General features: G+C 41.4%; 2 protein-coding genes across 3 annotated transcripts in view; one reads left to right on the plus strand and one right to left on the minus strand.

Moving 5' to 3' along the window:
* Window positions 1–15,199, minus strand: part of gfm2 (GTP dependent ribosome recycling factor mitochondrial 2) — a 271,535-nt gene extending 256,336 nt beyond the window's left edge. The window contains exon 1 of the mRNA XM_062434107.1: window positions 15,190–15,199. The gene's annotated coding sequence lies outside the window, so the exon portion shown is untranslated. The remainder of the gene's footprint in view (window positions 1–15,189) is intronic.
* Window positions 1–23,309, plus strand: part of col5a1 (procollagen, type V, alpha 1) — a 74,267-nt gene that overhangs the window by 23,670 nt on the left and 27,288 nt on the right. For both annotated transcript variants that reach the window (XM_062434103.1, XM_062434104.1), the window contains exons 5-24: window positions 10,480–10,611; window positions 11,447–11,554; window positions 11,754–12,158; window positions 12,689–13,210; window positions 13,325–13,381; window positions 14,889–14,930; window positions 15,526–15,588; window positions 15,695–15,769; window positions 18,131–18,223; window positions 18,681–18,737; window positions 18,923–18,976; window positions 19,272–19,325; window positions 19,498–19,551; window positions 19,691–19,744; window positions 19,851–19,904; window positions 20,349–20,393; window positions 21,142–21,195; window positions 21,725–21,769; window positions 22,665–22,718; window positions 22,805–22,849. In XM_062434103.1, coding sequence (XP_062290087.1) covers window positions 10,480–10,611; window positions 11,447–11,554; window positions 11,754–12,158; window positions 12,689–13,210; window positions 13,325–13,381; window positions 14,889–14,930; window positions 15,526–15,588; window positions 15,695–15,769; window positions 18,131–18,223; window positions 18,681–18,737; window positions 18,923–18,976; window positions 19,272–19,325; window positions 19,498–19,551; window positions 19,691–19,744; window positions 19,851–19,904; window positions 20,349–20,393; window positions 21,142–21,195; window positions 21,725–21,769; window positions 22,665–22,718; window positions 22,805–22,849 — 2,067 coding nt within the window. The remainder of the gene's footprint in view (window positions 1–10,479; window positions 10,612–11,446; window positions 11,555–11,753; window positions 12,159–12,688; window positions 13,211–13,324; window positions 13,382–14,888; window positions 14,931–15,525; window positions 15,589–15,694; window positions 15,770–18,130; window positions 18,224–18,680; window positions 18,738–18,922; window positions 18,977–19,271; window positions 19,326–19,497; window positions 19,552–19,690; window positions 19,745–19,850; window positions 19,905–20,348; window positions 20,394–21,141; window positions 21,196–21,724; window positions 21,770–22,664; window positions 22,719–22,804; window positions 22,850–23,309) is intronic.

Raw genomic sequence — 23,309 nt, forward strand, 5'->3', positions numbered from 1 at the left:
TCCCGAATCCCCATTCTGCGTGCCATGGCGTACAGAGCTGGGATTGCGGTGGCAGCCACATCCTCTATAGACGAGAGAGGATTTAGTTTGTGCAGCCCCCACCACCTGGTCCCCCAACCTCTGCCACCCACTCATACGCGTGCATACACTCGCAAATCAAATTTAATTCACATAGCGAGATATTCCACATCTTCCACACACACAAAAAAACATCATGTATATAATAACTGTCTTGCATTTGTTTGTTCATCTATGCATCTGTTGCAGCTGTCGTGAAATATTGCCTCATTGTGGCCACTAAGCAGTTAAAGTATATTTGTCAAACTGCTTTATATCTGTATGCGGTTCCATGTCTGGAGTCTTTGTCTGAAATGGCTGCGACAATTTTGTTTACAGAGGTTTTTAACAAGAGGTGACATGTTTTCATTAGGAGAAAGAGGGTTATACTTCTTCTTCCTTCCTCCTTTTTTATTTGTATGAAAGCTTTGTGGAAGGAGATGAAAGATTAATGTTAATCTGACAAGTGACAGGAAACCCTTTGGTTTTAATAATACTCAGAGATACCTTATATGCATCAGCATAAAATACTTTCACTTTTAGCTAGTGTGAAGAATCAGAATTAGTTTAGGTAATGCCTAAAACAAGCTTTTTGTGTGGATATTTATGGCTCTTAAACATGACCCCTGTGAGGGACACACACACACACAAACACAGAGGCACACACACAGAGGCACAAGGCACAAGGAATAGTGTTGTCTTTGTCCCGTCAGAGTTGTGCTTGTTTAAAGGGGGATTAGTCGGTGAGGCTGAGGCCCTCAATAATAATTAGTAACAGAGGCTGACTGATGTGACTGATGCTGAGCCAGCTGACCTTTAACCTCACTGCTGCTCAACAGACAATAAAAGACAAAAATATGACATCACCCCCCATCCACAATTCCTACATTTTGGTCTGCCAAGAGTAGATAGATATATGACCGAGAATAAGACTAAAACTTCACTTGCTTTCATCCAAAACCATTAATCAAAGCCGTGAAACCAAATCCAGATTTCTTTCTATATAGTACCCATTGCAGTGTACATTTTTGTCCCGTGTGAGTGCAAGATATACTTCATAGGTGAAGCAGGGAATTACAACACTGTTTTATATTGCACAAAGTATGATCACATTTCTAGTTAAATTGTTGACTTGACCTACTTAATGAGGCATAAATACAGATGGTTTTGGTGTGTGTGTGTGTGTGTGTGTATGTGTGTGTGTGTGTGTGTGTGTGTGTTATAGCTATTATTTCCTCTGAGCCTAATGGCCAGTGGTAAATTCCTCCAGTTGCCAACAAGATGACTACATTTATCCGGCACAGTTGTTTTATTGTTGCCTGTAGCATACTCATCATGAGATTGACGTGATACTGGAACAATTTAAACCCTACCCTGGCTATCAGAGCCGGGGTAACAGTCCACTAGTTACCGTGGGAACAGACAGATATTTTGTGAGAGATGTTTAAAGCCCTCCTGCTGTGTGTCTGCCAGTTGGGAGACAGGACAGGCTCCAGTGCGTGCAGAAAATGGAAAATATGCCACATAGTTTCCAAATTATGCTCAGGCTGCGCTCTTTTCTCCCCTTACTCCCTTCTCCCCTCTCTGTAGTTTAGTCTGATCCTGTGTTGACTTTTGCCAGAGTCAGTTACCACCAAGAGGTGGTGAGCATGAAAACACAAAAAAACCTTACTGGATTTCACCAGTAGGCCAATTATTTCAGATGACTCAAGGCAGAGCTTACGATTGCCAGTCAATCCTTTTAGAAAAGCTGCATGTAAAAGAATAAATGAAGAGAAAGAACAAATGCAGTTAATTTGATTGTCCTCAAGAGTCACAGTAGATTTGCATCATAAGAAAGAGTAATCAGTGAGTAATCATGGTTTAAAAAAAATCCAACACATACCTCAATACAGAAGTGAGAAAGGACAGATAATCTGAATTATCATGCCTTTGAATTACGTGTTTCATCGGCCAGTGAAGTTGCTCAGCTCAGCCTGGGTCTTTTCTTTACATACATCAGTCAAGAGGCAAGTAGTACTTAGTGTATACTGAGGTGGTTTGTGGTTTGGTTTCTAACATGGTTATTGTGGTCACAGAGAGAGTGTCTACCCCTCTATAAGAACCATAATGTTATTTTTTTTTTCTCAGCAGCTTGCATAAGTGTACTGGAGCTTGTGCCAGTAAAGACTGGAGGTAATTATAGCAATGATTATGTAAGAAGACAGGTATTTTATCACAAATGAAACAGTAATTACTCCTTTATAATGAGCGTAATGCACATAAAAAAATGAATTATTAAAACTATTATCTCTATCATAGTCCGGCTAATGGCTTTTAGCGATGTTGTTTTTCTTCTTGACTATAGAGCATGTGTGTATTTTTATCTCTGTTGTTCAGAAGGTAGGTCCTGTTTGACAGAGTCCATCTGTCAAAACGTCCCCTGATTTCCCTGTTCACTGTTATTTCCAAGGGAGTGTGCCAAGAAAAACCATAGATAATTTAATGCCCATCCCTTGATTCTAAGTAGCATTCGATGAAATAAATGGCTGTGGTTGGTCTGAGGGATCACAAACAGGACAGATGGACCACTTGGCCTCACTCCGAGGTAATCCGCAGGGGACCTCGAGTGAATCGAGGCGGCCGAGGTGGAGCCGTGCAAACACAGCAGTTCTTGTCTGGCCTCCATTGTCCCAGCCAGAGCAGAGCTGAAGTATTCTTGTCCGGGTTGACCGTGGGTGATCGTAGAGTGTCGTTTTTGTCAGAAAAAAATCACTTTGGCATATAAAAGAGTAGGAGACGAGTAATTCAGAAGGAGATTTCAGTGTCGAGAAAACAAGATACAGTGTTCAGGATAAAGAGGGTGTGGAGGAGTGGGGGAAACTGGAGCAGCAGGTTCGGGAAGAGGAGCCAACATTTTGGGTCACACTCTGGAAAGAATGAGGAGCTCTCTCCCCACTGATGTCAGTCTTGGAACAGCAGCCATACCACATGACATCATCCAGAGGTTTCCTTGGTATCCGCTGATAGGCTGTCTCAGACTGGTGGTCTGAATGACGGGTATGGATGTGCATGTGTGTGGGTGGGGGTTGATAAGTTATAGGAAGGAAAGGTAAGGCAGCGTGACAAGCTTAAGAAGAAGAGGATTGCGGTGTAGATATATTGAAATTGAGGATTACACATGAAATGAGTGGTAGAGTTCAAGGCAATATATGATAAGAGTAAGGGGAGTAGTGTAAAGAGTTTGGAGGCCTTTACTGGTACTGGGATTAAGTGAGTTGTGTTGCTCCCATGGTGCAACAAGAGCCAGGAAAAAGTAGTAAAAACATGCAACACATGAGCTTGATGCTCGTTAAGAGCTTTAATATTGTGATGGCATGATTAGTTTTACACATCCTGTTTCCTCAGGGTTTTTCTTCAATTACCCTGCCATTCACTCAGCCCCCCACTCCCCCTATATTTATTGTTCACATGTTTCAGTCATTTAAGGTAAAGATGTGTGACAACTATAAAGCTGTAGAGGTACTCCCCATTTACATTTCGAACAAAGTTGGTACCACTTTCCATATTTTCCAAATTCAGAATCTGATTTAAGCCAATTTTGGCTTTGTTTCCATGGCCATAGTAAAATGGGTTTGGCTGATGTCACCAGGCGTTCACTGTTCCTCTATTGTGTTATTTATTTGTTATTACAGAGGTGGAGCTGCTTTCAGTAGCTGTGGCTCCACATTTTAACACTTTGCACAAATGTCTTTTTGAATTTTTGATATTTTTTGTTGTAAAAAGCCCTCAAAGTGAGCAGTAACAGATCTAGCATTGATGGTTGATGGATGGATACTGGCTTCTCTTATAGGGCCCCAATAGACAAGATTTGGAAATAGGATTCCCTGCTTGGGCATTGATTAGTCTGGTGCAAAAATATGAAGGGATTTATCTCGTCTCAAGTGGATTGTTCCAGTAAGCATGCAAACACATTGAAGGGTCATTGAGATTAGGTCACTAAAGCCGTGACCTTAAATTAGTCTTTGACCACATTATCCAACCACTTAGGACTAGGGCTGGATGTTAAGGCCAAAACTGTTACCACAATATGTTTTTTTTATGTTGATCACTCAAAAAACTAAAATAACTTTAAATAAATCTCATATCAGCATTATTGTGAAAGATTTTATTGTGGAAATTATCGAGGTTAGTTGCATACAGAAAACAACTCGGACATAGTTTGGGAGGGCTGTTACATATCTGAAGCAATTTGCCAAAAATCTGCCTCTGTTATCGTCTTTTGCTGCAGTATCAAATGCTAATGTATGTTTTTTTTCTTTCCGTTGAGCTGCAATTTTCCCAGAGATAACGCCAAGTAAGTGGGGAACCGATGCATTTGAGAATAATTTGAGAGGCATTCTGACTCCGTGTGAACTAAAATCTGTCCCTGTTGGATCTAGACATACAGTAATCCCAATCTATCTGGCTTTAATTTCACTTTTGAATGGTATATTGTGGCTAGGATGTTCACTTTTTTTTTCTTTTCTACACATCTGCATTATTTTGTCCAATATATATGTCATGCTTCACTGTCAGAGCACATTACTTTCATACATGTCAGGCTGTGGAATGAGACGTACACTTCGGTAGCCTCAGTGAAGATGGAGTTTCCACCATGGATAATTAAGAGAATTTCCCTAACTCATGTCAGATGTTTGCCTTTCGCCTCTTTATTCCCTCTGATATTCCTTTACTGTGTCAGCAACCCCCGAAGTGTGCCCTCAGCACTTTTTTTATGTAGATTTCAGCGAATGGGCCAAGCCAAACACTCAGATTATACGTCTGTTAGGTGAGGCTAGCCGCTCTGGTTTCCATAACCCCAAAAGAACGGGAAATGGGAATATGGCTGCACGAAGCCCTTAGAGACATAGGTTTAAAATCTTTCACAGAAGGGAGTGAGATGAGAGCTGGGGAGATGAAGGAGGGAAGACCTGGGAGGTAACTAAAAACAGGACAGTGGCAAAGAGGTGAGGGAATGGTTAAGGTGATGTGTAGTGGATAAGTGGGGCGGCAGACGGGCCCTGTTGCTCTTGGCAGCTGCTCTGAGTGCTGGGATCTAGCTACAGTCTGGAGGGGAAAGTGTATGTGGGTGAAAATATACTTGATGTCTGGTAGAGGTTTAATTCTATAAATCTGCTGTGTGGAATGTGCAGGATGTCTATATGTGTCTCTTTTTTTATTATAAATGTCTACATGTATATAATAGAGCTGTAGTTATCGATTGGTTTATCGACAGAAAATTAATTGCTTCAACTATTTTGATAATTCATTGAAGAACAAATGCTAAAACTCTCTAGTTCCAGCTTCATAAATGTGAATATTTTCTGGTTTCGATTGTGGACGGTTGGTATAAACACATTTTTCAGACTAAATGACTAATTGATTAATTGTGAAAATAACTGACAGATTAATTAAAGATGGAAATTATCTTTAGTTGCAGCCCTAATGCACAGGTATACAGTACACAGTATATTGTCTTTATGGGTCTGGGTGCATTTTTGTGTGTGTGTCGGTGCTGATTTATGGCCCCTGTGCAGCAAGCTGTCCTCTGCAGTGTGTTGTTTGGTTTTTGTGGTCACGTTGGAGTATGTCCAGGCACTGGGACTGTGAATATGCCGGTGTGGGCTGGCACTGGGACTAAGGGCTGGCTCTCAGCTCAGGGGTGACTGTGTAAATATGTTGTGAAAGTAGCTTGCCTTAAAATGCAGCCAGACCTCCCAGAGTCTTATCCTGCTCTGTAGGGGACCTCCTACCCATTTTTCCCTTACTGACATATGACAAGAAAAATTATAGCGGATATGGTTTTTCATTTTTTTTAAGCTGCTGGCTTAGAGTCGTGTGAGGCGTGAAAGGTAAACAGATCCATTATCAAGTATCCCTAGGGTTATGGAGGAATAATGAGCATTGGTTTGCTCTGTTTATTTCATGGTAAGCTGCTCTAAAGCCAACAAAGTGAAAATTTCATGGGATGCTGAGCCTAACCCCCCTTAACTGATCAGCAAGGGGTCGCCTGACATCAACTCAAGACCTTACTTTAATCAAAAAAAGCCTTTGTCTGGCTCCTCTCCCCTCATGCTTAAAGTATTTGTGTGTATGAGAGAAGGAGGAAGAGAGGAGGAGAGCATATATGCCTGCAGTTAATTTTGTTAATTTTTAGTCCCTTATTGCCGTTTAGCGATAATTTTGTGTCCAATATCCATCCCAAGCATCGTAATACAGAGGGGGGAGCACAATGAACTCTGTCCACCCCGTATGATTGTGGGTCAGGTTCAGATGGAGACAGATGTTTGGCTTTGAGCTCACTGGAGCACTCTCCTGCCACCACCTGGACACAACCAGAACACCCAGTGAGGATTAATGAGTGGGGGCCAAATAGGGTGAGGTTTGGGAATTAGAGCCAAAAAAAAGTGGGTTTTTATTGTTAAAATGCAAAAAGAAAGGAGAGCAAATAGATGAATACACACTTTTTTTAAGTGTTATTGATCAGTCTGGCTTTGTGCTGATTCCATAGTCAAGTTGTAAGTTGCACCCCTCTTATCACTCAGTGATTTATGTGCATGTTTGTGCGTGTGTACGTCTTCAAAAGTTTCTTTAACATGAAGTATGTGACGTGAGGTCAGGCAATGGCTTTTCCACCAGAACTTGACATGAGGAGAGCACTGGCCAGCAGCACAGTGATATTTCAGCAGAGTCCAGGGAGAAACTGACAGCGGCAGGCCTGTTATTGTCTGAAATTCTGCCTTAAGCACCACTCTGATGTGCCACGTGATGCTCCAGAGTGAAAAATGTCACCATCCCATCTCAAATGGGAAAGCTGATTGCATGTTTTTTTTATAGTTCCCTTGGGGGTTTGGGTGTGATTCTATGATACTGAGGTTTTTTCCCACTCTGGTGGGTCTGTTTGGGTGTGGGTATTGGTGGTGCTTGTCTGATTGCATGTGTTGCTGTATGTTAATCATCCCATATGCGGCATATTTTAGTATGCTTTTTGTGTCATGTTTTAGCTTCCGTTGACTTTTGAGAAAGGAATAAGCTATAATTTCTCATTCTTTTTAAGTTTAATTGTTGGGGTTACCACATCAGCCGAATCTAATGCTGAATCCCTGACTCTGCATATATAGTAGTTGCAGTGCAGACTCCTGTCATCAAAATATATGAAATTTCCCACATACACAGGAAAGGAGTAAATATCTCATGCTTTAATGGGCTGCTGGACTGAGTTGACCATTCAGGGCCAGAATACTAAATGAGAAATTTGGCATTAGCATACAGCTGGAGCACAGTATAGGAATATTTACTGCTTCCCTACATCTGTAAAACAGCAGCTTATATAACATTTGGCACCGCAATCTGTCGAGTGACGTGTGGTGAAAAGAGCAGCTCTGGCTCAAAGAAAGGAAATTAGAACCAGCTTTAGTGGTTGTCACGGTGGATCAAGACTCTGACAATGGTTTGACTGTGAAGGTGTGCAGCTTTTGAGAGAGTGCATGCCTTTGATATCAATACAGAAATAATGTATATGAATGGTGGAGGATAAAAAGAAAATTATAAGTGAAAACAAGCATTGTGATGTAGCTTTTCAAATACTGAATGTTCTGCATATATTTGCTGTGTTGTATAAACCTGACCAGAATCAGAAAGGGACAGAAATGTGGCACATCCAAACAATTATATATCATTTTTATATAAAACTGTTGCACAAAATTAAAGAGACACTCCATGGATTTTCTAGACATGGGGAATACTACACATTCTGTGAAAACAGGTGTGTATTTAATGACTTCTGCAGCGCTGTAGGATCTGTCAAATCTGAAAAAATTGTAATGATGTCACAGTGATGTTATCAATGTTATCTTGAGCCTGGAGTCTTACATGTTTATACAAGTCTGTATTACAGAGTAGTGTGGAGGTTGATAGATGTCAGCATTTACCAGGCGGGGAGAGTCTGATGAAGATATGCTGCAACGTTGCATTTTTAGAAATGTTGCATCCCGTGTTTTTGAAGCTTGGCCCCTTAACAAAAAACTTAGAAATAAGGAAATCTCAGCCTCTGTCTGCTGCAAGGATTTTAACCTTTCTTTTTTCCCCCACATTTGGGGGCAGATGGAAGTGCACTTTAAATTGCCAGGGTGCACCTCTAAGATAAAAAAACTTTTTTTGTTGGCCCATCTGCAGTTGGTTTTGTGAAGGACTCAGTGCCTAGCCTCCCTTTTTTAAGTCCAGGAGTTTAAACACAGAATAAAACTTCAGACAGCTGGAATGGGTAGTACTGAATGATCCAACACGACTCTGGTCCATATTCCCGATCCAGCTTCTCTTCACTCTTTTTCCTCTCCCACATGCCTTTGGCTATAGAGTTACTACAATGAAGTGCATCCATCAGCCTCCATTAGACCTTAATAACAGCACCATTTTTTTTCCAGGCATGCACACGCCTCTTTCTTTCTCTGTGTACATGTCACACATCATTAAACACATTCTGCTACAGTATTCTCAGTGCTGCGAGGATGCTCTCATTACCACTTAGGTGTATGATTAATTATCCCATCTTGGTAAAATTAGGATCACACCGATGTGGTCAGGATCTATTCTGTCATTCCCTTTGCTGAGCTGGAGAAAAAGAGTGTAGTGAAAAAAGAAAAAGGAAAGCAGAAGAATGGCATGTGAATAGGAAGGCAGTTGCAACGCTCCAGACAGTATGGCTGTTTTGTTGTACGGAGGGCTTATTCCTCATTGAATGTGACCTCATTTCAAACACTGAATTCCCATCATCCCCTTTCAGCGCAGCTGTGACACACAGCCTTGCCAGGATAACAGAGAGACAGACTGTCAAACCGATACCAAGCTCCTAAAGGATCCAGACTTTAGACAAATGGCTTGGAGGTAGCCATTTGAAAGTTTCCTGGGAGCTCAGAGTTCATAGCTCGGAAAACTGTGTAATGGTTACTCCAGTCCCTGAGTCTTGGAGGAAGTATTGGGATTTGTTTTTCTGCATCCACTATAAACCCCAGTGATAACATAAGCCAAGGACAGAGCAGGAAACATCATCTTGTGGGGTGTTTTGCAAGGGGTATTAAAGGATACGAGCAAGGCAGTTCAGTGTGGTATGTTCAACTGTAGCAGTGGGACTGGTGCTCCTTAGTGAACTGTCACTGGTTAGACCAGAAATGCAATCCATTTATGTTTGTAAGAAAAGAGAGAGCGCTATCCATGAAGAATTTCAGCTGGAAAGACATGTTGAGGGATTTTAGACTTTTGCCAAACTGACATAATTAAAAACACTTCATCCTCTGTGGCTGTCCATTCCCATAGTTCTCCTCATGACTCTCATACCTCCAGAAAATATATTTGTTTCAGCTGAGTTGACACTGTATTTGATCGATGTGGCATGACATCACTAGATTTGGAAGTGTGATCGGGACATGTTTGGATAGACAGTACAGCGTTTTGGTGCCATATGCATTCTGCTCAGAAACATGTGGCAAACACACACACACACCCAGCTCCCGATGTAGCCTGGGGATCCTTCAGAGCCATTCTCTTGTTCTTGTTCTCTCTTGCTCTTTTTCTATCAATCTCATCTGTTGTCTCTTTTTTATGAGTTTTCTCTTTCTTTAAATATCCCACTTCTGCTACTGTAACCGTCCCACCCCCCACCTCTCCCATACATACCCATTTCACCTCAACTCAGCTACATACATACTGTATACTCCTTTAAGCCAAATGGCTCAGGTCAGCACTGTATCTGTAACTGCAGGTCTGCTCATGTTCTCCATGTCGCACATGCTAAGTAGATTCGTTCATCTTACAAAATTAGCTTGAAGGCAGAGTCGCTCATGTCTCATTCAGATCTGGGGCAGGACTTTTGTGTTGTTCAAAATCACTCATCTTGTTAAAGATGTACTTTTCGTGTGTGTTTGTGTGTGTGTGTGTGTGTGTGTGTGTGTGTGAGAAACCGAGTGAGAGAGAGTGAGAGAGCTTGTGGTTGTCTGTGTTTGTTTGTATCACTGTCCGCAGATACATGAAGTCAGTTGTTCCATGTTCTCTTGTAACTGCACACTGTTTGCTGTAAGCTCTTTTTCTCACACTCCGGTGCTCAATGTTGATGTGAAATGACATCCTTGGACCCTGGATAAAAAGATCTTCATCATGTATTCACCCTCAGACTCCCTTGGGTTGACCTAGTTTCAGAACGGCCTGTTCTGTATGTGATAATGCTGCCAACAGATGTTATCCCTCATCTATATTTGTTTATATACTGTCATTTGTCCTCATGGGTCACCGAGTGTGAGACTGTCTTCTGCGTCGTTGCCAATTGTTTGCTTGTTTATTTACTGAACATGCATGACTTGTAGCTGTGGCCAGTGAGTCTCATGACTTCCTCTTTCTCGTGGTTTCCAGGGAGACATCCAGCAGCTAATGATTGTAGCAGACCATCGTGCTGCCTATGACTACTGTGAGCACTACAGCCCCGATTGTGAAGTGCCAATGCCCGACCAGCCTCAGAACCAGGACCCCAACACAGATGAATACGTGAGTAACATTTTACCTTCAACTTTTTAAACCACTCTTACTGTACATGTTCTTGTTAACTTCAGAGCTCACAGCCAGCTAATGTTTGGATTTTTATAAAAATATTCTGGACATTTCATGAAATTGTAGAAACCAGCAAGAAAAGACAAAGTGTCCTGATGGCTGACCTTACTAAAATAAGTTAATTTCCCTTAATCCATAATTGTCTGTAATACTCAAATCAGATCCTGGTTGGATCCTGTGCTGAAAAGCGCGTCTTGGCTTATACAAGAGAGCTGTACTCTGCCAGAGGGAAGTGCTGACTGGGAAGAACAGGGTTATTGGGCTATGCAGTTAGTTAATAATGTCCAGGAATGATGTGGTGCCTGCCTAAGCCTGCATCCCAGCAATGCACCGTTTGTTCCCGCACTGAATACCAATACACTGTGTGCATGTTAATTAACAGTGAGTCTAAGTGTTACAAAATGAACAGGAAGCTCTTCCTCTTGACCTTTTCCCTTTCCCTAGATATGCCTACAAGGTGCACAAAAAAACTTGACCTTTTTTTTAAATTTTAAGACGTGTGACAGATTAATTTAGAAAGCAGTGGAAGAGTAATTCGTCATTCAGTGGTAACATGTTGCAACAGGGAGATCCAGCATGAGGTTTCCTCTAGTAGAAGGCATTCCTGTGTGCTTCTGATCGATGGCCAGTCTTTCGCACATACATCATGCAGACTCGGCGGCATGAGCGCAGAGGATCATATTTAAGAATCATGTTTTTAATAATTGATAGTTATTCTTTCTCTCTCAGTCTGACTGTCTCTTAATGTCAATTTTATGTTTCCCTCCTTTAGAACACAGAGGAGGACAGCTACTATTATGAATACCCTTACTATGAAGACGCGGATGGCAAACCTTATGATTCATCCCCTGATACTGAGGAGACAACCAAGAAAGATAAGGTAGTCTGTCGATATACAAATCGGATGCTTACTAGACTAAATTTTGCTTCCAAATGGATTCTCTCCATTAATGCTGACACCTTCCAAAATACAACATCATAATTTCAAGTGATAACCCTAAGGGCTATGTTAGACTTTTTACAGATCTGCGCTTTCCAAAATAGGCTACACCAGTGACAATACTCTGTACATCTTACAGGTGATAGATGGAGACAGTGTGGTAACTTCAGTGAAGGAGGTGTTGGGAGGCATTGGCGGCACCGACCGCAAAGTGTCCACCTCCATCTCCACTGGCTCATCCTCTTCTGCAAACCCTACTGCTACTGCCACCGATGGAGGGGACGCCTACGGAGCGGAGACCGGTACTTACGACAGCTACGACGCCTACAGTAACTACGAGACCTACTATGACGAGTCTACAGCGGCACCAGACGGTGACAGCTCTCGACGCGTCACCATCACCAGCATCGGCACCGGGGGAGACCTGGACCTGGGAGCAGGGGCTAAGATTGACTTGGGTGCTGGAACTGGAACCGGAATCGAAAGCAGGGTCGTTACCGGTGGAGGAGGAAGTTCAATGACGATCATCAGCAATAAAACAACAGTAGGTTGACATTAATCACACTGGTATTGTTGGTGTGACCTCTAAGTTTAACAGATATATGTACTGCTAAAATCATTTCAACTCCAACTCTTTACTAAGTTATTTGCTCTTTGCAAGACCAAAGACCAACTCTGATACATGGGATACATACATAATCTGGGCTTTTTTTGGCATTTTACAATGCTATAATTTTTAAAATCTACCAATCCACACGGGAGAACAAGGCCAATATGATACTGAATGTATTTTAAAAATACCATCATGGAGAAATAAAAATCGTGGAGAAATGTTGCAGCCTTGGTAAAAAATAGTACTCTTACACTCTTACATATTTAAAAGGTCACAACTGCATGTTCTCACTTTTCTGGGGTTTTTTTTACACAGAAAGAAACTTCTTTATTGGCAATTGCCTCTAACTGAAACACACAATTTCAGACGACGTAGACGCTCCTTGTGTTCCTCACATACATGCATGTAAAAATCATTAGACTGAGTGATTCTTATATTCCCATTTTCTGTGTTTTTTATAGGTTGGAGGTTCCTACGATGACTATGACGATGCATATGATTATGGCGTGGAAAGCCATTACGGAGCTGGTGGAGCTGGTGGAGCTGGTGGAGCTGGCGGCAGCATTGGTAGTTCAGTTGGTGGTGGAGGAGGCAGCAGCAGCAGCTCAGTTCATATTGGTGGTGGAGGAGGCAGCAGCAGCAGCAGCAGCAGCAGTTCTACCATCACCCTCGGAGGCGGTGCTGGTGGAGGAGGTGCTGGTGCAGGAGGTTCTGTATCTGTCGGTGGTGGTTCTGTCTCTGTGGGAGGATCTTCTTCTGGAGGAGGCACAGCCACTGCTGGCACCGGAGCCGGAGGATCCATTGCCACCGGAACAGGCCTCGGGGTGGAAGGCGACGCGGAATACACTGATCTGGATGGGTTCAAAGAGGAGCACATCACAGACTATAGTGATTTAGACCTGTATGATGGCTATGAAGACCTGGATTATGGAGACAAAGGGGCCAAATTGCTGCCTGCTGAGACCGATGAGTATTACGGCCAGGTGAAAGACATACTGACAAAAACATGATCTTGAAGATGAGAAAGATAAGCCTGATGAGAGTAATGAGGAGATGGGCGGCTGATAATGTTTTTTGTCTGTGTGTTTGGTGTGTAGGTCGATGGAGCTCGCGGCGAGAAGGGACAGAAGGGAGAGCCTGCTGTTATTGAGCCTGTGAGTATGACTATTTGAACAACATGTATGAGCAACAGATGTAGGCTACGTGTGCTTGTGTGCACATGGGCGTATGCGTGGATGTTTATATCTGCGAGTACATATGTGTGATCCACATCTAAACACAACCCACCCCTCACTTCTGAATGAAAATCCTAAAGCCAAACACACAAAGGCCTACCAGACCTTTCTTGTAGTACCCTTGGGCAAGGCCTCGCTCCTGCTGGTCATCAGGGCTACAGCATAAACCTTCGGAGAACGGCCATGCAGGGTTGTCAATAATCTCTAAACACAGTGTGGTTAGTGTGTAAACACAGGAATACAAGGAGAACAGAAGAGAGTTAGAATTCTCTCAACCTTTTTCTGCCTTCCTGCCAGAAACCTGAGGTTTTTGTAAATTAAAACAGGTGAAACACATTCAACCATAATTCAGATACTCTTCATATACAGGTAACGTTATAAAAGTAAGGATGACTCCTTTTTACAGCATTGGTATGTCTACAAAGGTGCATCAAACACAAGAGATTTATATGTCTAATACAACTACAGCTGTTTCACTTTAAACAAATGTCACTGAGCTCCACTAAGTATACACGCCTATGTAACTGAGTGTCCTAGTGTTTATATGTGAGAGCATAAAGGAGAGAGTGTTTAAGTTCACTTCTTAGATGACTGTTTGTGTGTTTGCATTCGTGGACACATTACACATTCGTTTGGGTGAACCTTGCCACCCAGTGTGTGCTGTCTTAAGAAACAGATGTTGTCACAGATGCACCTTTCTAGGTCTGTGCCAACATTTAGCCCCAGTCCCAGTGAAACACACTGCAGGCGGAACACAGCCATAACTGGGGAATGCGAAAGATCAATGGCAGTAATTTTGTGATGAAAATGCTTAGAGGGTCCTAGCTTGGGGGGGTTGATGGAAAAATGCTGATATCACGTAATTCAAATGAATTTGGATAATGCATAGGTTTCTGTCCTCGTAATACAGCAGAAAGCCAAAATGTTACCACAGGAGCAAACAAAGCAATGTCTCTGTAGCCACAGAGCTAGAACAATGCATCTGTAACTCAGATGCTTGTGAGTCAACACAAACATCATGGGTTGCTGTTATTAGCTGCATACGGTAGACATATTTTTTATGTCAAAGCACAGACTCATGCACGAACTGGCTTTATGCTGCATGCATGATCAAACATCTGGTTTGTCAGTATGAACAGATGAATTATGTGTTCAGTTTGATTAGTAGTTCCCTGAGCTTGTCCAGGTAGGCCTCAGGGCGTCCTTACCTTTGTGTCTCCTGTCCTTAATTGCAAGTTAAACTGAAATGACAGGCAGGAATGTACATTACGATAGCAAAAGGGTAGAAAGTTGATCGGCAGATGTGTTGGAACACGTATGAATGTCCTTTAATCAGAATTCTGTGTAAATTGACACAGAAAATGCTTGTGAGTGCATATGAGATAGTTGTGTAGTATCTAATGCTTTGTGTGCTTGTGTGTTTCAGGGAATGTTGGTGGAGGGTCCGCCTGGGCCTGAAGGGCCAACAGTAAGTCAGTCTGTCTTTCCCTGAGTCTCTTCCTCTTAACTTCCTCTCCTTTTTTTGCCTTTTCCTTGTTTTCTCTCTCCATCTGTCTCTCTTCATCACTGGAATTTTTCAAAGTAATCTGTGTTGATAAATAAAAGCTGATAATAGTTTATGTCATCCATTCTTCTAGTTTGTTTATGCTTTGTCCTTTGGATAGGAAAATACAAGTTTTGTGTTTTCCTGTGAAAATCCCTGGCTCCCTTATTCCTAATTCAAAGGGAGTGGCCATAACAGTTTCCCTCGAAGAGATATGGACTTGCCCAGCTGTTGAAGAACTTAATTATTTATCAAGGGAGACGTTTTTTCGGACACCCTGCAGATGGATTCCCATAGAGGCCAGCCATTCAAGCGTTGAGCTATAGACAAATAAAGAGCGCCCCACAAAGGATTTACAACTGAACAAGCTGTTCCATATTGCCTCATGCATTCCTTTCCCCCATGTGTGACCACTTTGTGAGATAAAGACAAGAAACATTTAGTGGAGCAAATATGACTGTTCCTTTGTGTTGCATTATGTATGTATGGGAGTCAAATGAGATCTTTTGCTTACAAATAGGGTCTCCCTGGACCCCCAGGTCCTTCTGGCCCACCAGGCGGCTCTGGAGATACTGGAGAGAGGGTGAGTAGAAAGAAAAAAGTCATACACATTTTCTGATCTATAGAAGTACAGAAAATAAGCACATTTCTGCCTGTGTACATCATGTTTGTGTTATTCTCCGTCTAAGGGTCCTCCTGGTCGTTCCGGTCTTCCTGGTGCTGATGGTCTGCCAGGACCCCCTGGAACTGTCCTGATGCTGCCTGTAAGTAAATTACAGTTGTTGAACAAAAGAGTTAAAAATAGCAAAATAGGAAATGCTGTCTGTTTTCACCTCTGTTAAAGCCCTAAAACGTTTTCCATGCGGATTTATATCCTTGTTTACCCTTGCTTAAGGCCAAGTATTATGCAATAAAATCATAATAATAATGATACATTTAATTCGAACTGCACTGAAAGTGAAATTCAAAGTTTTTCTTCTTTTTCTGTTTTATCAGTTACTCTGACATGTGGTTTACACGTTCTAGTGGAATGCAGGGAATTTCCGATGAGACCAATTTTGGTGGGCCTGTCTCTTATAAATGTTATGACACAAATCTGTGCTTTAGCAACCCCTTGTGGTATGTGTAGTCGCTGAGATAGCCCCCTACTCTACAGCCTGTGTTGCTCAATCTCAGTTCATAATATAGTACTTTCTCTACCTACTTAGTTTTAAACTTATCCTACATTCTTTGGCCAAAGTTAAAGTTATCAGGTGTCCTTCCAGGAAGTTGTCTAGCTTTAGACAGGAAGCAAAGCAATGCTGTCGTTTCTCTCTGTGGCTTCAGCTGTATGCAGTGACTGGATTGCAACAGTTACATAGCCATCCTAATGACGTCCCATGCTGTCTACCTTTTTTACTCTATCTTCCTTGTAGTTGGAAGGCTACATTGCTGCTGTTGGACCTGATTAGTTGTACAGATGTGAAGTTGTGGTTTCAGGGGTCCATAGAGCTGTCTGGGTGAGCCATGTGGCAAGCGCTGTCTGGACAGGAACTTGAGTCGTTCTGGTGTATCTACTGGCAGAAAGCAAAACTTGGAATCTGATCCTTGAGCTCCAAGTCTAATGAGAAACATGCATTGTTGTTTCACCCTTGTTTCACCAGATGACTTTTTGGCTCTTAGTGTTGACAAAACAACAAGGTTAAATGGCAGATATTTAGCACTGTATTTTTGCTTTAACAGTTCACTTCAATTCATTAAAGGTATACAATGCAGGATTTTCCTTAAACCCCCCCCCCCAAAAAAAAACAGTATAGACTCAGGACTAGGTTACACTGCTGTCTCCATCTCTCTCCTGTGCTCTGCTCTGCTCTCTGTGTCATGGAGGTATAAAGAGCTGCAGGTCTGCGTGTCTGAGAGGCTGAGCTGCACACTTGATGAGCATAGAGACTACAGTGGACAGGATGGAGCTCTGTATTCACACAAAACCCAGCAATGTGGCGCCTTCCCGCTTGGAGATGTGGGCGTGTTTATTTGGCTTTAGAACTAACTTGCATAAAACAATCAGAAAATAATGTTTTATTTATGTGATTCGTGGCTTTGTTCTCGGCAGAGCTGCTCACTCTCTTCATTCAGTCTAGCTCGCTCAACCACTGCTGCTCTCCGTCTGGCTCTCTCTCTCACTCTCACTCTGGTCAAGTGGGGGAGGAGGGGCCAACTTTGAATGCTGTGTTTACAAACACCAACCGACAAATACTGCATAGTGTACCTTTAAGTAGTGTTTTCTTTATTTTCTGTAGAAAGTCTGCTCCACCATGAGTTGGTAAATGTATAGTGTGATAGTGTTTTTCTGTTTCTAGGAGCATGAAAAAGACAAAGAGAGAAAGAATCAAAGACAGGCTCACAGGCTGGCAGACAGAAAAAAAATATAGCTGCATATACTGTGTTTGATTGTGACTCTGATAGCAGAGTGGGGGCCAACGCTTAATCAAACACAGCAGGAATTTAATCAGAAGAAGAAATCGTGGCAGCAGTTTGTTCTCTGTAATGTTTTGGTTTACAGTGAGTGAGCTGCAATGGATCAGACTCAGCTGTGATGTTCTGAATCAACTGTGTTTGCTTCTTGGTAACAGTGTTTCTGTGATGGTGAAACTCTGTACAGTATTTTACTGTTTTGCTGTGCATCCATAAACCAACTGACTGTCAGCGTTCTGAGGCCTGTGCAATGTGACCCAACCCAAGATTCCTGACCCAAACAAACATGTTGCACCGCAAGCCTGAATATTCACCTATGGTGCAATGCTGCCTTATCACCACCAGATGTCAGTAGAATTCGAAGCTCATGGCTTGCAGAAGCAGCCTTTGATGGTGTTGGTTTGGCAGCTGGAGACTAATGCTTAGTTCAACATCTGTTGAATAGTTTCTAGCTGAGAACATCGTATTAAAGAAATAATGAACATTTTATTCAGAATAGATGTTAATGCTTGTTGTCAGGTTTATGTTAAATGTTTATTTTTCTGTAGCCAGCATTTTAGTTATTCCGCGTGTTTCTCTGTTTTTTATTTTTGTGTTTTGCCGGCGGCTGCTATGTGATTGAATCATTGTTACTGGATTAAAGATTCAACAATCTCTGTTTCCCTCTATAGTTCAGATTCAGCGCCGGAGGTGACTCTGGACAAAAGGGACCTGCTGTATCAGCGCAGGAGGCCCAGATGCAAGCTATCATGCAGCAGGCTAGGGTAACTGTTCACACATAAACACATCATCAGACAGCAGTAGTCAGTATATACCATATATATTTATTTTTCCCATACTATTTGCAACATTTGTTGTATTTTTGGAATATTTGTCTTTAACCTGATTTTACACATGCTTCTTTGTCTTTGTAGCACTTTACATCCATAATTTTAATTCCTTCATTATTTTGTTATTATCATTATTACATTTTTTGGATGTCCCTGTGAACTGTAGAAAAGAGAACTGCATATACACATGCACACACAGAGCACATGAACATACTCAAATACACATAGAGTACACACATATACACAAACCCATGCATACAAGCAGTATAAGATATATAGAATTTAATCATAAATCTGTTAAATTTGAAGCTTTTTTGTATTTATCTTTTAATGATTCTGTTTTTATTTTGTCTTTGATTATATTGCTAATTTGTTTCCTACGTGTGTTCAGCTGGCTATGCGCGGCCCTACAGGTCCAATGGGTTTGACTGGCAGACCCGGCCCTCTGGTATGTATTGCATATCACCTCACAGCAAACACAAAGTCAGAATCAATAGAAATTTAATATCAAAGATTTGATCAGCAGTTTATTGTAGTGCACAGTACACAAAATGAATGCATAAAACTGTTTGTATCACAGTTGTTAACTTGGTTTGGATTAGTGTTTATTAAATCTGTTTTTTTCCTTCTCAGGGTCCTCCTGGTGTCTCGGGACTGAAGGGAGAGTCTGGAGAGGCTGGTCCTCAGGTATGAGATATCAAAATGGCATATTGTGTTTTTAAAATGAATTTCTGTACAACTAAATTTAAGCAAACCTTGTCTGAAAACTTACTGAAACGTTGTATTTTTAAATGAAACTAACATATATTTTCTTAAACTTTTGTAGTATTGCATTAGTCCCAACAAATAATTTTTCTAACACTTAAAAGCAGAATTATTACAATTTCCTTGTTTTAGTATTATACTTTCTGGACGGTCTCAGATATTAAAAATGCAGAAAAAAGAAATGCCTCTGAGTTTAACATAAGTGCTTTCGTATCAGGGACCACGTGGGCCTATGGGATCCTCTGGACCCTCTGGAAAGCCTGGCAGAAGGGTAGGTGCAATGCAAAGCACCCATAATCATACTTACTCATTTTAAATACATTTTGTGTATACATTTCAGAGTACTGAATAAAAATCCAGAAATATGCTACTTCTCATAGTGTATAGTGTTCTTAGTGATTCTGGTTCATTGGATAAATGTTATTTAACTATTTCTTTTACAGGGTCGTTCTGGGTCTGATGGTGCCAGGGGCATGCCAGGACAGTCTGGACCCAAGGTACCTTGCCCAACATTGTCATTACCTCGTAACTTTACTACTTTTATGACTTTAATTTACCATATTTCATCATGTCAGTTTAAACGTGGGTTTTTGAAGCCTGGACAAGTTGTTGACCTTTGTTTTTTCTGCTCCTCAGGGAGACCGAGGGTTTGATGGTCTGGCTGGACTTCCTGGTGAAAAAGGACACAGAGTAAGTAATTTTTATGGTTCTATGAAAAGTTTGTATTTGTATGATGCGCAACTGTATATTTGGGTTTATGTGAACTACTGTTAAATGTAAATGTTTACTGTTACAGGGTGAAAATGGCCCATCTGGACCTCCTGGCGCCCATGGAGAAGATGGAGAGAGGGTAACACAAAAAATTACAAATAATTTTAATTATCTCTTGTAGCCTGAAAGGGAAATAAGAAAAGACGATGTATATTATAATAATGATGCATGTATCTTACCCCCTAACTGTCACTGTAATGCCGTTGCAGGAAGACAGAAATTACATTTAAGATGAACTTCTTTCTCTTAATTTACTTTACGTTTTTTTCAGCAGCCAAATGTTACTTCCACTCGCTCTTACAGTGTCCCCTTTTCCTCTCAATTTTCTCCTTAATATTTTTTGATCCCTGCACATGTAATCTACCCTCTCCATCCTCATTACCAACGGCCGATGCAACCTGATCCCCTCTTTCCCTGGGTTTTCTTTATGCCCTCCCATTATCTCTCACACACATCCTCGCTTTCTCCTCAATTATCATTCACTGTCTGTCGCACATTCTGACCCGTTTTCTCTCTTTCCCAGGGAGATGATGGAGAGATCGGACCTAGGGGACTTCCTGGTGAACCAGTGAGTGATCACATATATTACTATTCAGTCTCACACTAAGAGATTGCAAGGAATGATAGAGCCGAGAGCCGAGGGCCTGTTCTCATCATGTCATTGTGTTAGTGAACAATCATATGGTCTGATGATATCATATATCATTTGCAGACCTTAGCCTTATTACATATTCATATAAATGTAGATTTTGTAGCAGTACACTGCTGGAAATTGTGTATTGATCAGGCTTTGTTAGTGCCTCACCTGTACAAGAGAATTTGTGGAGGTGACAAATACAGGCAGTTCACATTAAGCTTATTATAATAGCCTACCACTCTCTCAGGGCAGGATATATCCGATGGAAAGTGGGGAAAAAAAGATGGGGAAGGAGAAACCATCAGAAAGCCTTGATATCTGCTGTTATGATTTATTTTGTCCACCAGGGTGTGCTACATTGGTGTTAATTCTCATTGCCAGGATAATACGTCTTGTTAGGTAACTGTGGCTGTGAGGCAAAGCACTGAAATTCAAAGCAATGTTTGATAGGCATAGCTGTGGGGAATGAATGTGTAGTAAAAAAAAAAAAGAACAAGAATGGGTTTCAGCTTTCCCTCACAGTCTGACTCTGTAGAGTGTCCTCAAGGACATTTGGGAAGTTAGGCTTTTTCAAAAGGTATAATTTTGACACTTGATTTAGTTGAACAGGGTTAGTAACCCATTAATCCTTTTACAGGTGGGATATCATTTCTAAATCTCATTTCTCTTCTTTTCCTAGGGGCCCCGTGGTTTGCTGGGACCAAAAGGACCTCAGGGACCTCCTGGACCCCCTGTGAGTCCCTATAGCTTCTTCTCACCTTTTCATATCCATGCTGTTACCATAGATTTAGTGTTTATAGAGAACAGATTCATTTTTTACCACCTCCATAGGCAACAAGAACAAAAGACACTGCAAACACCCACAGGGAAATACAAAAACTCAATATATTTCAGACAGAATACACAAAGAGAAGCATATGTTATTGAGCTTAACTTGTCTACAGCAGAGCCAAGCGTAAAAATAATATTTATATTGTTTCAACAGATTTAATTTAACACGGACAGTGCGCATCAATCAAGTACCTTACTTTGTAGTGCTATGTATGTGCAGGATGTAGAGATTCCAAAAACAATAAAACAAAACCTTAAAATTCATACAGTGCAGCAGCGTAAGCCAAATAAGGATATAACTATGTGGTTTTCTTTTCTTTTAAAAGCTAAGATTGACATTTAACAGTTCATGTGAAACCAAATTACTAACCTTTTCAGTGTTTTATAGATTTTCTTGGTGCTGAATGTTGTGTTCCTCTCCTCTGTTGTAGGGCGTTACTGGAATGGACGGCCACTCTGGACCCAAAGGAAACATAGTAAGTGAAGCTTGGATTGATTTAATGACTATATGTATGTGCAGTATCCGGCATTATTCTATATTTCCAGAAGTAATAACAAAAATCACAAAACACACAGCTGTCACAGAATCTAAAAGTGCACCATTTTAATCCCTGACACCCTATTTCACCCTTAAATCCACCATGTGGCCCCATGAGCCCTCTATCTCTCTCTTACACACATACACAGCCACACCACTACAATCAGAGGATACTTAGCAGATAATGAAGAATAGACCGGCTGTGTTTAGATCCATTTGAGCAGTCCACCATGCCTAGTTGGATCATTCCAGGTCAATTTCTGGTAGCGCATGGCTATAATGAAAGAATACCTGGCTTGTGCAGCTTGTCTGTTCTTCTGGGAAGTTTCCAACTAGGTAGAGATGGAAGATCATCAGCTTTCCCAGACTCTTGGACCATAGCAACATAATTGATTGCCAGTTATCTGAGAGGCAAGGGGTTTTGTGTTTGGGCTTTGGCAGTTTCTTTCATTAGGAAAGGAGGTGTGGGAGTGTGGCACTGTATGTTTGTTTGTGTGTGTGTGTGTGTGTGTGTGTGTGTGTGTGTGTGTGTGTGTGTGTGTGTGTGTGTGTGTGTATGTGTGTGTCTCCTACTGTGAGGCAGAATTATAGTTCTATTTGTTCAAAAATGATGGCCTGTTCAGGTATAAGAAGGTAATAATGCAGTGATGTGCTCTTTGATGGCTTCTAATTTATATCTGTTCAGAGCAACACTTCACTTTTAATGGACCGTATGGAGCAACAAATCAGTCTTACCTTCACATGGGATTTGAAAAAAGAAATTGCTGTTTGCATTTATCTTACTCTTGAGGTTTATTAAAAACAGAGTAACACAATACTTCATTTTACCTCAGGGACCTCAAGGCGAGCCTGGACCTCCTGGACAGCAAGGCAACCCAGGTGCCCAGGTGAGTGATGAGCAGGTTTTTTGACATTAGATATTGCCGTCATCCATCAAGCAAGATGTTCTGAGCATTGTGTATCCCCTCTACAGGGTCTTCCTGGGCCCCAAGGAGCAATTGGAACTCCAGGAGAGAAGGTAAGATATTGCATGATCACTAAATAAATATGATACCATTCCTGCAATTCGATAGGCAAAAAACTGCCAGCTTGATAAAATGTTAATAATCACAGACCCAAAATCTATAAAATTGCAGGAAATTGTCTCATTCATTTGCATGTGCTGAAAGCCAAGTTGCTATCGTATTCAGTTCCAAATGCTTATCACACTATTATGCAAACACATCCCCATCCCCAACGCAGGACCGAATAGTGCCTACGAGACAGTACAGACAGATTTTAATCCTGATACATTTTAATCCAATTTCAGCTAAATCACATTTGCCAGCTTATGTGGTGGGTATTCAGTTTATTATTGAACTGGTGGAATTTGAGAATGGATAATGCAGGTATTATGTTTCCCCCCCAATTATAAATGACATTTTAGTAGTTTATGGTATTTGATGAGGTAACATAGAAAGAAATAAAGAACAAATTAA

The sequence above is a fragment of the Scomber scombrus genome, chromosome 15, assembly GCF_963691925.1.
Source record: "Scomber scombrus chromosome 15, fScoSco1.1, whole genome shotgun sequence".
Taxonomy (NCBI): Eukaryota; Metazoa; Chordata; class Actinopteri; order Scombriformes; family Scombridae; genus Scomber; species Scomber scombrus.